At 39.3% G+C, this 13498-nt stretch overlaps 1 protein-coding gene across 2 annotated transcripts; it reads left to right on the forward strand.

Annotated features, from left to right (window-relative positions):
- Positions 1 to 608: 608 nt before the first annotated feature.
- On the forward strand, positions 609 to 11214 carry LOC110207283 (olfactory receptor 10A4-like). 2 transcript variants are annotated; one of them, XM_078149075.1, is made up of 2 exons: positions 609 to 654; positions 10292 to 11214. In XM_078149075.1, the coding sequence occupies exons 1-2, from the start codon at positions 609 to 611 to the stop codon at positions 11212 to 11214; spliced, it is 969 nt and encodes a 322-aa protein (XP_078005201.1). The 2 variants fall into 2 exon arrangements, with proteins under 2 accessions (XP_078005201.1, XP_020840571.1); XM_020984912.1 differs by lacking the exon at positions 609 to 654 and having other exon boundaries at positions 10267 to 11214.
- The last annotated feature ends 2284 nt before the right edge of the window (positions 11215 to 13498 follow it).

Consider the following 13498-nt stretch of genomic DNA (forward strand, 5'->3'; position numbering starts at 1 on the left):
TCCTGTAATTCACGGCTTCCCTATGCTCTCACCAGGCACAATAGAAAACATTGTGTCTTGAATTGCCTTCTGGGAAAAATGCAACTCCTGTGATTAAAGCAAAATCAACAGGCTCCCAGCAGACCCCAGAATGCTGTCTGAGGCCCCTAATACTTAAGTCCCTGTTGTAATTGTAAACTCCCCTCATTTACTCCCATGCTGCTGAAAGGAATGAGACAATGTCACTGGAAAGGAAGGATTTCTTTCTTCTGGTGGCCCTGCCATAGAAGAAGAAAGGAGATGGTGTTCACTATGGCATTCCTAGTTTCATGGAAATCAGAATTTCTCAGGAAATGTTTTTGAGAGGCTATGGAACACTGAGGGAGGGAGCCACTCTTCCCATATATCATTTATGCTTTGTTTGAGTTTTTTCCATTCCTAATCATCACCTCTTCCTCTGAGAATCCTGAGCAGTTTGAGATCATTTCACTAAGCACAGAGTGTCTCTGGGTCTATGGGGCTTGCCCCAAACTCTGTACAGACAAGGCGAGGGCTGGGGGTCTTTAGATCAGAATCATATCAATTGACATTCTCACTATAAATGAAAGTAACTAAAGGGGTTAATGGAGATGGTTTTTACCCTGCTTCCAAAGGCAACAGGAAACATCATTTCATGCAATTATTGGCTATCATGCAATCTCAAAACCATGTTTTATAAGCAATAGTTTCCACCCAATGAACCCAGTGGCTACTTTAGTACTGTTGCCCATTGGCTGTCTTTTACCAGGACAATTGATGGTTTTCTCTACCCGATGTTATTTATGAGATGCAGGGCAGACATGCCCATGTCTATGCCAAGCCAGAAATATGGCAAAGATATAAGGGGATGGGCAAACTGGCATTCTCGTTCAGTCTCTCCTGGGCCCAAACACAGTATGTTAACACCAGTCCCCTGAGCTCTAATTATCTGCCCAGCCATCTGCTCAGAAGGTGGAAGCTATGACTGAAACTTTCTTCCAATCACAAGGAGACAGAGTCTTCAGGAATCCCATCTCACCTTCCTGACAGGAGACAGTTTTGTGATTTTACATATGACTCTCAAGGAAGACATACCCTGGAGAATTCCCCATCCCTATGGTCTCCAGAAACAGCTAAAAAAAAGTCATTGTAATCCAGGCCAGAGTTCCTCTTAAGTGAGGAGCACAGACCCAGCCTGGGCTCTATGAAGTATCAGACACAGGCCAAATCCAAGGCTACTCTGAAATGACTGAAGCAGATGGATGACCTTACCAGGTACATAAAGGAAAGAAGCTGGGGGAAGGCATTATGGATTTTCTAAACAAAGAATAATCTCTCCATTTTAACCATTTCTGTTTTCACATCTGACTCTCATAAGGATGGGAGGCATAGAGGTCAAAGTCTGGAGTTATAAATAAGAATGTAAGGTTTTGGGACTAAAGGCTTGGAGGCATAAGCAAGCTTTAGAGGGTTAATGAGTTTAGAGGTTAGGGGAAAAAAACATTTCCCATCACCATTTTTCCTAACTCTGGAGACTGGAAAGAGGAAAGGAAATAAAGAGAGGAAAGGGAAAAAGGGGAGAGAGGGAGAAAGGAGAGGAAGGAAGGAAGGAAGGAAGGAAGGAAGGAAGGAAGGAAGGAAGGAAGGAAGGAAGGAAGGAAGGAAGGAAGGAAGGAAGGTGGGAAGAAAAAAATTGAGATAATTAAAATTGTTGGGATTTCTTAACGGCACAGTAACTGGGAATTCCCAGGCACAGTGACTAGGAATAAAGGGCAATTCCTCTAGAAGACCCTGAATTGTTGCCAGAAGGTAAGTGTCCTTCTCATCTCTATTGTTCTTCAGTGTTTCATTAGAGCCACATGACTGAATAATCCTGGAATGTCTGCCACCTCCCTGTGCCTCAGTTTCTTCTCTCTTCTCAACCTCTCATGCTTTATTTTCTCTTAAGTTTGTTGGGCAAGGTCTAGGCTACTTTGTCTTAGGTTATTTCCCAGACACAAACAATAATAATGATTCAAACTTTCCTATCACCTTCACAGGATCATAGACTTAAAGCTGGAAGCAACTTGAAAAGTCATCTAGTCCAATCCCTTCATTTACAGAGAAGTAAACTAAAACCCAGAAGGAGTAAATGATTTGCCCAAGATCACAAAACTAAAAATTCAACATCAGGATTCAAACCCAGAACTTTGACTACAAATCCAGCTTTCTTTATACTTTTTGTATTTCTCAAAGTGTTTTCACATCTAATGCATTACACTCTCCAAAAGCCCTGTGAAATAGTTCTATCCTCATTGTACAGATGGGGTAATGGAGAGGTTAGAGGACTTACAATCACATCAAGAGTTAGTGGCAGGACTGAGGTTTCTATCTTGTTTATGGCATGGTATTCTTTCAGTTACATCATGCTTGCCAGCAGCCACCTCCAAATCTCCTGAGGTATGCTGAGTTTGGAGTTTTTAGTTTCCCACCCTAAGCAGTCCTGCTTCCTTGGCTCTCTGCTCAGCTCTCAGAACTGCTTTCCACTTTCAAAACGGTTTTAATTATTCCAGAAATTCCCACTTCCTTGGGTGTATCTAGGAATGTGGCTCTCTGGTTAAAAGAAGCTAACCACAGCAGCATACATCAGGGCAATTCACAAGCAATATTTCGGGCCTGATTGGACCTGAGGATTATCTAGAGGCCTAAGAAATGTACTTTCCTTGGAACGACTCCATGAAGTAGATAGTGTAATTATTGTCATTCCTCCATTGTACAGATGAGGAAACTGAGGCTTTAAGAGGTTCAATGACTTGCTCAAGGTCATAGAGTTAGTGAATGTCTGAGATGGGATTTGAATGCAGTTCTTTTGACTAGAAGTCCATCACTCATTTCTCCACATCTTGCTGCCTCTCCTCTACCATCTATTCATCTGACCTTCAACCTTGGAGAGATCCAGCTATACTCTCATATAAGTGCAATGAAAGTACAGATTTGAATTTCTGAAAACGCATTTCTCCATAGTGGTATTTAGTGCTTCTCCCCATCCCATCCCCCATTCACTTCCTTACTTCATGTCTTCAGGAATGAGCTAAGGAGCCTTTCCATCTGTATCTGACTTCTATCTACAGGAGTTTTCAAAAGACCTCCAACACTCAGACCTTTTAGGATGCAGATCACATCTGTCATTTTATGTTTGAGAAAAGACTAAAGGAATAAGAACGAGGAGACTCTGTTTACTGACACTTTGTATGCATGGGTGCACATGTTTAAAATTCCTAGACAGATATGTCTGGCTAATGCCTGCATTTTTAGAATGTCAGAACTAAGAATGGCAGTGATGAGAGAGGGCATGAACATAAGATAAAGAACCAAGGCCAGGAAATCTTAAGAACAGGGAAAGCCAGGTGTAAGACAGACACAAAAGTGGATGAGTCGGGGGCAGCTAGATGGCACAGTGAATAGAGCACCGGGCCTGATTCAGGAGGACCTGAGTTCAAATCTGGCCTCACACACTTACTAGCTGTGTGACCCTGGGCAACTCACTTAACCCCACTGACTAACAAAAAAAAAATGTGGATCAGTGGGTCTAGATGGAACTAGAAGCCAATAATCACAGAAAAGCTGGGGGTCTGGGGAAATAGCATGTCTGGAATGGCAACAAGAACCAGAACACCAGGCAAAAAGAAATTGGGCAAGAGGAGATCAGAGAGCCAAGCAAAGGGAGAAATGGCAATTAAATAAATTGAACCTTGGTGTGGTTTCTTATAGGTCATAACTACCAAGATTATTATTAAATGGATCATTTCTAAACATTCAGAAAGTGAAGCAGTGATCATTATGAATTAGCATGGGTTAATTTAGAGCAACTCATACTACATTAACCTCATTACTTTTGTATCTTAAAGGATTACTTTTTAATCAGAGAAATGTAGATTTCAACACAAATCTGATGAAGTTTTTCCTGATGTCCTCATGAGGAAGATGAAGAAATAAAAATGCAATTAGGTAAAATATTAACTGGTTAAATGATCAAAAGTAAAAATGATAAAGTATTGATGAATGGATCAATGTCATTCTGGAGGATGTTAGCATAAAGTAAAAGGCAGTATAGCCAAACTGCAAAATGGGAGGAAGCAGGTGCAGCCATGGCACCAGGAAACACATTGGTGCTTCTGTTTGGAAGGGGCTGTGAACAGGAGCATACTTAAGCCATGGACTGCCATGGAGATTGCTGCCGTTGGATCTTTGAATTGGCCTCCATGATGCTGTCATGAGAGACTGAATGCAAAGGCCAATGGGGGTGTTGGGGAGGAAGGAGACTTCTGAAATAGGAAGATTTTGTCTGACTGTGATAGTTTGGGTTATTAGGTACCTTTCCTTACATGGGTGGACTCTGTGTGCATGCACATGTGCATGAGTGGGTGAGTGAGTGTGTGTGTGTTCTGTTTCCCATTCAGGAACGGCAACCAGCAGCGGGATGTGTCATTAAGTGTCCTTGATATAGGATCATAGATTAAGAAACTTTAAAGCAATCACATAAACTGAGACATATTTTTTAAATGATTTGCCCAGGGTCACACAGCTTAGTAAGTGTCTGAGGTCTTCCTGACCCCAGAAACAGAATAATGATGCATGGCCATACTGGTAAATATCTACCAATAAGCTGCTAGTGAGACAATATTTACTGTCCCAGGATCAGCTTGGCTAGAAGCTTAAGCCTCCATTTCTGAAAGTATTTTATTTTCCTCAGCCTTGTACTTTCCCTTGAGAATAGCTAAGGACCCTGTCAGTTATCTGTGGAATCACCTTAAATGGGCTTTTCAAGTGATTAAAAAATAAAGTTGGAAGAACAGCTACAAGAATAGCGTGGGTGGGAGGATGTGTGCAAGAAAGATGTAGTCATGGCATAGCAGGAATGCACCACAAAGGTCACATGGTTACTCCTGATTCTCCCAGAGCCTACAATAGTCTCATGTTCTTGAGTTGATGGGAATTAGTGGATTTTCCTGGGCCAGTGGAAGTGTGAGGTTCATCCTAGCTCCAGATCTGTTCAACAGACCAGGCTACGGTAGTCAAGATCAGAGAGGTTGCCTTGGATTGGGTCATTCCTCTGACTGAGGAAGTGATCCTCTTATCAGCCTTTTAAGGCTAATTACTGGTGGTTTGGGCTTGAAACCACCACAACAGTGACCTGGTTTCTACACTGCTGAGAACCCAACAGCTTAGTCTTTAATTGTTTAAAGCAATGCATTGAATGTGGACATTTAAGGGCCATTTGGGTCTAGGAGGAGTTAGTTTTGAAGATTTAGTTGAACAACAGAGTCAGAAGGAATCAGGTGCAGCCATAACACCAGGACATGCACTGGTGCATCTCATTTGGGAGGGGCTTCAATTGATCAATATGCTTAACCAATAGATAGCAATGTGTTGTTACTGCCTCAAAGTAGACTCAATAATCTTGACTAGGAATAAGCTTAAATGAAGACTGAAAGAAAATGAAAGACTGAAAAGAACTGGAAGAAAGACTACTAAAATTAGCAGAATATTCTATTCTTGCAGATTTAACAGGGAACTTCATGGCACAGTGGATAAAGTGCTGGGCCTGGAATCAGGAAGACCTGAGTTCAAATCTGACCTCAGATACTTATAAACTGTATGACCCAAATTATGGAATCTCTGTCTGCCTCAGTTTCCTCAACTATAGAATGGGAATAACAACAGCACCTTCCTCCTAGGATTGCTGTGAAGATCTAATAAGATAACATTTGTAAAGTGCCTAACACTTAATAGATGCTTAATAAATGCTTGTTTTCTTCTTTCCTGATTGACATACGGTACAGCCAATCATGTAGGAAAAAGGAAGATGTGGGAATCAAGTGCAGGAAAGAAGAGGGGAGGGAGCTGTTGAGAAGGCAGCTCCCTATTCTGTACTTCTGCAGTTATTGGGAGTGATTAGCCCAAGTATAGTGCTTTACATTTATCCCTATTAAATTTTTACTTCTTGGATTTGGTCGACTGTTCTAGCCTGTCAAGATTATTTGCTATCTCTCTCAAATTCATGTTACCTACAAATTTGATGAACGTAACAACTACAATTTCACCTAAGTTCATTATTTGAATGTTGAACAGAACTGAGCCAAAGACAGATCCCAGAGTACTCCACAAAAGTCTGAAATGAATCCTTTTATCACTATTCAGTGCATCAGAATATTCTGAATGTTCCTAACTGAACCCACTTAGTTCACACCTCTTTATCTTGTCCACAAGGACAAGGAACTTTTTTAAGCCTTGCTTAGATACAGATATAGTACACCTAAATTCCAGTGCCTTCTCTCTGCTAGTTATTTCCTATTTATCCTATATTTAGTTTGCTTTGTATATATTTGTTTGCATGTTGTCTCCCCTATTAGACTGTAAATGCCTTGAGGGCAGAGAATATCTTTTGCCTGTTTTTGTACCCCCAGGGCTTAGTACAGTACAAAGCACATAGGTGCTTAATTTATGTTTATTGATTGATCAGTACAGACTTCCCTGAATCTACAAGTATAATAATTGTAAAATTGGAAAGAAGTCAGTCTGGGATCAATTATTCTTCATTAAGTGATTCTAAATCTTGGTTATCACCAATTTCCTTTCTAATTTTTTACAAACTATTCCTTTACTTAATGAGTTCCAGAATCTTGCCTGGAATTAAATCAAGTTCACTTGCCTGAAGGTTGAAAAAAAAAAAGTTCCACCATTTTTTTAATATCTGAACTGTTTGTTCATATCTTGTCTGGATTAATGACTTTCTGAGAATGTGGCTCAGTAATCATTTTTATTCTGTCTTTCCAGTCTACCATTTCATCTTATGCGCAGAGTTAACATCTACTTCCTAGATGAGCTGATATTTTATTAAAGAAGCCTGGATCCTACATAGGCTGTCTGTACACTAGTCCAGGAACCACAATTTATACCCATATTTTGGAAATGCCTTCAAAGGAAGTTAATGAGTTCTGCTTCTACTTTTTCCAGCCTATAATTCACAGGCAAGTGGGTATGTCATAAAGTAACCAGCATGTTAAGCAATGTTAACACTGCTATATAGCAAAACTGGGCTAACTGAACTTGTGCTGGGATTCATCAAAAACAGTTCCTTATACTGGATGACTGGGACATCTCTGCTCAAATTACTATATGGCTTAATTCCATAGCCTATTTTGGCCAAGTGGAAGAAATATTTTCAGGATGAACTCATGAATGAGTCAGGAATCAGAGAAACTAAGAAAGAGTTAAACCCCTCACCTTAGCTTGTTAATATCCAAGTGACCAGTAGATCTTCCTTTACTTTAAAATACTAGTATTCATGTCATAAATGAAATTATATAAAATTTAGCATAATTATTTACGGGTTGGGATGACCTAGGACCTAGAAGATTCAGCCATTTCCATATTTCATACTAAAACCAATATAACACGATAAACATTTATTAAGCAGCTACTGTGTACTAGGCATTGTGCTAAGCACTGGTGATACAAATAAGAAAAAGAAAGATGATCCTTGCCCTCAAGGAGATCACAATCTAATTGGGAAGACTGTACACAAAAAGAAGCTGAAGGAGGGAGGAACATAAGAGATGGCTGGTATTCTGAGCCCCCTATAAGGAGAAGCTATGAAAGGAATTTTTTTGTTCAGCTCTCCAGTCCTCCAGTCAGAGGGCACCAATGAAGTGTGAGTACCAAAGCTGATGCAATCTCTAATATCCCTTTGGGATCCTCACAACAGCAGCAGGAACAACCATTTCTTGAGCAAGTAAGATCATGGGAAGACCATGCTGTATGTGAACTTTTGGGTAGCATTGAAAGAGTAATGTATCACTCAGTAGATTACAGGGGGTATGGTCTGAACAGATTTTCCCAACCATCAGTCCATTCCAGCTATAGCAACCTTATTCAAATTCTAGCCATAGTAAGTAATCAAGAAGCTCTTTAACCTTCCCTAGCTGTCATAATGATATTGTGGACGATACTGCTAAGCAGTATATTCTGCGGCAAATGTTTCTTGGTCTAGTGACCTTTCATGACCAAAGGCCCTTTTTAAGTGTTTAAAGTTTAAAAATTGATTTCTCTTTTTCCCTATGTTCTACTCCTAATCCCCATGCTATGAACATCTCACAGTTGATAAACTGAGACTGTAGAACATGAATCCATGGTGAGTTTGTTCCACCAAAGGCATTTCAAGGACCTCCATCTACCCATCATGTCAAAGGCAGAGAGGGAAAAGACCAAAGAAATGAGAATACTTTGGCGCGACAAAGAAGGAAGCATTGAGGAGATGGGAGCAGGGAGAAGAAATCATGGAGTGGGAAGAGGCTAAGATGGCCATCTTAACACTAAGAACATGAGTGTTTCTATTTTGGCAAGGACTGCAAATATGCAGGATACATAAGCAACAGGGAACAGACATTGTTGGTATGACAAGGTTACTTGACCTTGAAACTTGTCCCTGCTGAACTCTACCCTCATCAGACCACATTGGTAATGCATTGTTCAAGGGCACCACATTTCAAAAAGGATGGTGACAGTCTGGAATGAAGATATGGGAGGTCAACCAGATTTTTAGGAGCATATGATTAAAACTAAAAGAGACCTCAGAAGTTGTCTAATTGATTCTGCTTATTTTATATATGAGGAAACTGAAGCTCAGAAAATATATGTGATTTGGTCATGGTCTCTCCTTTGACTTTAAAACCAGCACTCTATCCACTTGAACCATAGGGCTTCATATAAGAAAAGTTTTTGACTACTCGCTATGATTAATGATTTTCATTGGCTTCAGTTTCAAGCTATGAGAAATAGGGTCAATAGAAAGTAAAGGCAAACAATATTGATCAACTGTTGAGGATAGGAGCTGAAATAAGGTTGCTGCTGCCAAATTACCCTATAAGGGTGAAGTGAAAAGAAAAGATTCGAAGGACTGTGACAGCTTGAAATACTTAATGGACTCTCCTTCTGGAAAGACTTGTTTTGCTCAACCCCTGGTGGCAGAACCAAGACTAACCAGCTAAATATAAAGGACTTAGATGAGATGAAGGGAAGAGGAAAGAGAAAATAAATGCTTGTTAATTAAAAATAAAAGAACTTCTGATCAAAGTTTGCCAAAAATCGAATGGCTATTTGTTGGGGACATTGAAGTAGGTACAGATTTGATTAGATGACATTTCCAATCTGTGTAGTTTTGAGTCTATAACTGATATAATTATATTGGCCTGGTTATTTTTCATATGACCTGGAGTTTAGTCTTTACCGTATCACATGAAATATTATAGCTATGAAAATATAGTTACATTCACATTGATGCTAACATAAGTTTATAGGCATAATAAGAAATTTTAATAAAAGAAAAAAACATCCTTCCTCCCCCCCCCTAAAAAAAGAGTAGTATATCAAAGAAAATTAAGAAAGACTCATGCTTCAGACAAATGAGGTCTCCCCTTGGTTTTGGAACTAACATGAATTAGACTGATCAGAGTAATAGCTAATCCCTTGCCTGTGTTACAGGTTCCCTCCTGTGACTGATGGCACCTCCTGTGGTGCCAAGGGTATCAGATGAAGAGGGCTGGGATCCTATCCTTATTCTCTGCATGCCTCCCTTTAGGTTGAGAGCTCCTTGAGGGCAGCACTTTTTTTTTTCATTAAAGAGTTCCCTAGTAAGAAGAATCGTACCTTCTCCTTCCTTTGTCCCCTGTGTAACATCTAGTCCAGGGTTCTGATCATAGGGAGGGCTTGGTACATGTTGTCAGATGATTAGCTGATGAAGAAGTGCTGTCTTGATTACAATGTTTCCCAACTTTCATTTTGCAGATAAGAATCCCCTGTCTGATTTCAACAGCTTTCACTGTTGCTACAAGAGCCTTGCTGGATGCCACTTCATCTCTTGGAAAACTGACAGACAAATGGAAGAAGGGAAGAAGTATACAATGGTGAAACATCTTTTGTGACAATCCCTTGCAGAGCAGCTGGATCAGGAAGAGCTTGCAGGGTTAAAGGTGGTCTGTATGGCATTTTTATTCATCCTATGGGATGTGGAACAGCGCCAGATCTTTGTCTTTTGGAAGATGCAGGTGCTTGGATCTTCATAAACTTGAGGAGAGAGTGAGGACAAAAAAGTAGAGAAGATTCATATGAAGGCATTTTTCTACAAGGCAGAATGGAGGTGTAGACAACAGATGATAAATTCTCTTGGGGCTGAAAGGAATATTTTCATCGCCCTAAAGTTTGAACACTCTACAAGTTCTAGCCAAAAGAATGGTTTGGGGGAATTGGACAATAGTCAGTGAATTTGTCCTTGTTAGCTTCTCTGCTCTGCCCCCTGAGCTACAGATTCTGCTGTTTCTGTTGTTTCTGATCATTTATTTTGTCACTTTTACGGGCAACGTCCTTATCATCCTGGTCACTACAGTTGATTCAGCCCTACATAGCCCCATGTATTTCTTCCTCAAGAACCTGTCCTTCCTGGAAATTAGTTTCAACATGGTCATTGTCCCCAAGATGCTAACTACCCTGATGACCAAAGACACAACTATCTCTTTTCTTGGCTGTGCAACTCAAATGTATTTTTTCTTCTTCTTTGGGGCTGCTGAGTGCTGCCTCCTTGCTACCATGGCCTATGACCGCTACGTAGCTATCTGTGACTCTTTGCGTTACCCAGTCCTCATGGACCAGAAAGCCTGTGTCCAGTTGGCTGCTGCCTCTTGGTTCTCCGGGTTTCCTGTGGCCACAGTACAAACAACATGGATTTTCAGTTTCCCATTTTGTGGTCCAAATAGATTGAATCACTTTTTCTGTGACAGCCCTCCTGTAATTGCGCTAGTCTGTGCTGACACCTCCCTATTTGAGCTGGAGGCACTGACAGCCACAGTCTTATTTATCCTCTTTCCTTTCCTGCTGATCCTGGGGTCCTATGTGCAAATCCTCTCCACCATCTTCAGGATGCCCTCAGCAGAGGGAAAGCACAAGGCTTTCTCTACTTGCTCTTCCCATCTGGTTGTTGTCTCCCTCTTTTACAGTACTGCTATTCTCACCTATTTCCGGCCCCGATCCAATACCTCACCTGAGAATAAGAAGCTACTCTCACTGTTCTACACAGTAGTGACTCCTATGTTGAACCCTATAATCTACAGCCTGAGGAACAATGAAGTAAAAGCTGCACTCCAGAGAACCCTCCGAAAGGCTCTCAGGTCCCAGAAATTATGACTAATTTTGCTGGAAACAGAATTGAGTAGGGATAGAATTAAAGGACAGAAGTAAAAAGGCAGCATGGTGAAGGAGATAAAGAGCTGAACTTGGAGTCAAGAAGATCTGGATTCAAATTCTACCCCTGATACTTATCTGTGTGCAAACCACTTGAGCTCCTTGTGCCTCAATTTTCCCATCTCTAAAATGGGGATACTAATACCTGTAGTACCTGTCACCCATGTTTGTTGTGAGACTCAAATGAGATAATCCATGTAAAACACTTACGCCAAATGTTAAAAATGCAATTAAAACAACTCTGAAATTTCACCTCAAATTTCACTTTAAAGTGGCAAAGATGACAAAAGAGGTTCAGTTTTAGTCAGTGTTGGAAGGGCTATAGGAATACAGTTACATTTTTTAGTGGATCCATGAATTGGTCCAAACATTCTGGAAAACAATTTGAAATTTTTTTTTTAAAGTGACAAAATTGTTCATATCCTTTGAGCTAAAAATCCCACTGCTAGGCAAAGACAGAATGAATGCTTCCATCCAAACTGTAATATTCCTAACAGCACTTTTCTGTGGCAGCAAAGACCTAGAAACAAAGTTAGGTTCCATTTATGGGGGAATGGCTAAACAAAACATGGTTTATGAATGTAATAGGATATTAAAACACTATCATATTCTTTGTGATAACCTCTGAACATGAAGGATTCAAATAAACATGGGAAGACTTAAATGAACTGATAGTGAAGTAGGCAGAAACAGACAACAATAAAGTACAATAACAACAAAAATTGATCACTGAAATATTATAATGACCAGAATTGTCCCAAGAGGAGAGCTGCATCTCTCTTTCTTCAGTGCATAGGTGCGAGACCATGAAATATAGAATATACTTTCAGACACACCATTGATATGCTTGTCAGTTTTGCTAAATTGCTTTTTTTCTTTGTTTTATAAACTTTGTTACAAAGGATGGCTTGCTGTATAAGGAAGGGGTGAGAAATATATAAAGAAGTGAATGAATTAGAAAAACAAAGGGTATCAGAAAAGATGAAATAATTTATCTTTTTAAATTATCATAGGTCCCAGAAAAAAAATAAAACACGTGAGAAATAATAAAGCTTGTATACTATAGGTCACACAACTGAACCCCATAATAGTCTTCTCTTTTGAGCTTTGGAGATAGTGGCTTCTATTTTTGACCTATAAGCACTGAACTCACCTAGCTTTACAATGGAAAGGGTGAACAATTATGTATAGGGGGAGGGGAGAGGGAGAGAGAGAGAGACAGCGTTGTAGAGTTAGTCTTCCACTTGACAGGAAAAGGTATAAACCCAAACTCAGTCCTCTCAACAGGAAAAGACCTTCATTCCTCAACACAAAAATGGCTTTCAATACATTATCCCTGGTGGTATGAATAGAAGAAAAACTACATCAGTGGTCAAGGGAGGTACTAAACAGTGAAAAAATCTGATACAATGCTAATCCATCATAAGAAAATATATTAATCTGAAAAAAATAGTATTAGAGGCAAATGGAGAAAAATACAAACTTAACTCTCATAATTTTAAAAGTAAATAGAATTAAATAATTTAATTAAAAGAAAAAGTAACAGATTGAATTTTTAAAAAATGATCTGTTGCCTATAAGAAACATATTTTAAAAAACAAACATATAGAAAGAATAAAAATGAGGTCCAGAAAAAAATTTATTATTCAGCAATTGAATTTTTAAACATAGAATTGCAAGCATTCTATCAGACAAAGCAAAAACAAACACTCAAAACATAGAAAGGGGTAAACAAGGAAATTTCATTATGCTGAAAAGAACCATAAACAACATGCCAATATCAATATTAAACTTATATCCTCCAAATGTCTTGGCATCCATTCATAAAAGAAACTAAAATTAACTGAGCTGCAAAAAGATATACACAGTAACACAATAGTGGCAGCAAATTTCAATGTCCCTCTTTCAGTTTTGCACAAGCCAAACACAAAGATAAACAAAGCAGAAAATTTGTAACTGAACAAACTGCTAGAAAAACTAAAGCTAAAAGATTTACGGCATCTCCTAAATATAATTGCTAAAGAATATATTTCTTTCTTAGCACCATATAGAGCTTCTACAATAATTAACCATGTATTAGGGCAGAAAGATATTATAAACAAATGCAAAAAGGCAGAAATAACAAATATATTTAAATATCATAACACAAGAACACTTAACTATAGCACAAACAAAAGATGCAGACTCAAGTGGAGACTTACCAATGAAATCCTAAATAATGAGTGGG

The sequence above is a fragment of the Phascolarctos cinereus genome, unplaced genomic scaffold (assembly GCF_003287225.1).
Source record: "Phascolarctos cinereus isolate Bilbo 61053 unplaced genomic scaffold, phaCin_HiC Scaffold_2;HRSCAF=192, whole genome shotgun sequence".
Lineage (NCBI taxonomy): Eukaryota > Metazoa > Chordata > Mammalia > Diprotodontia > Phascolarctidae > Phascolarctos > Phascolarctos cinereus.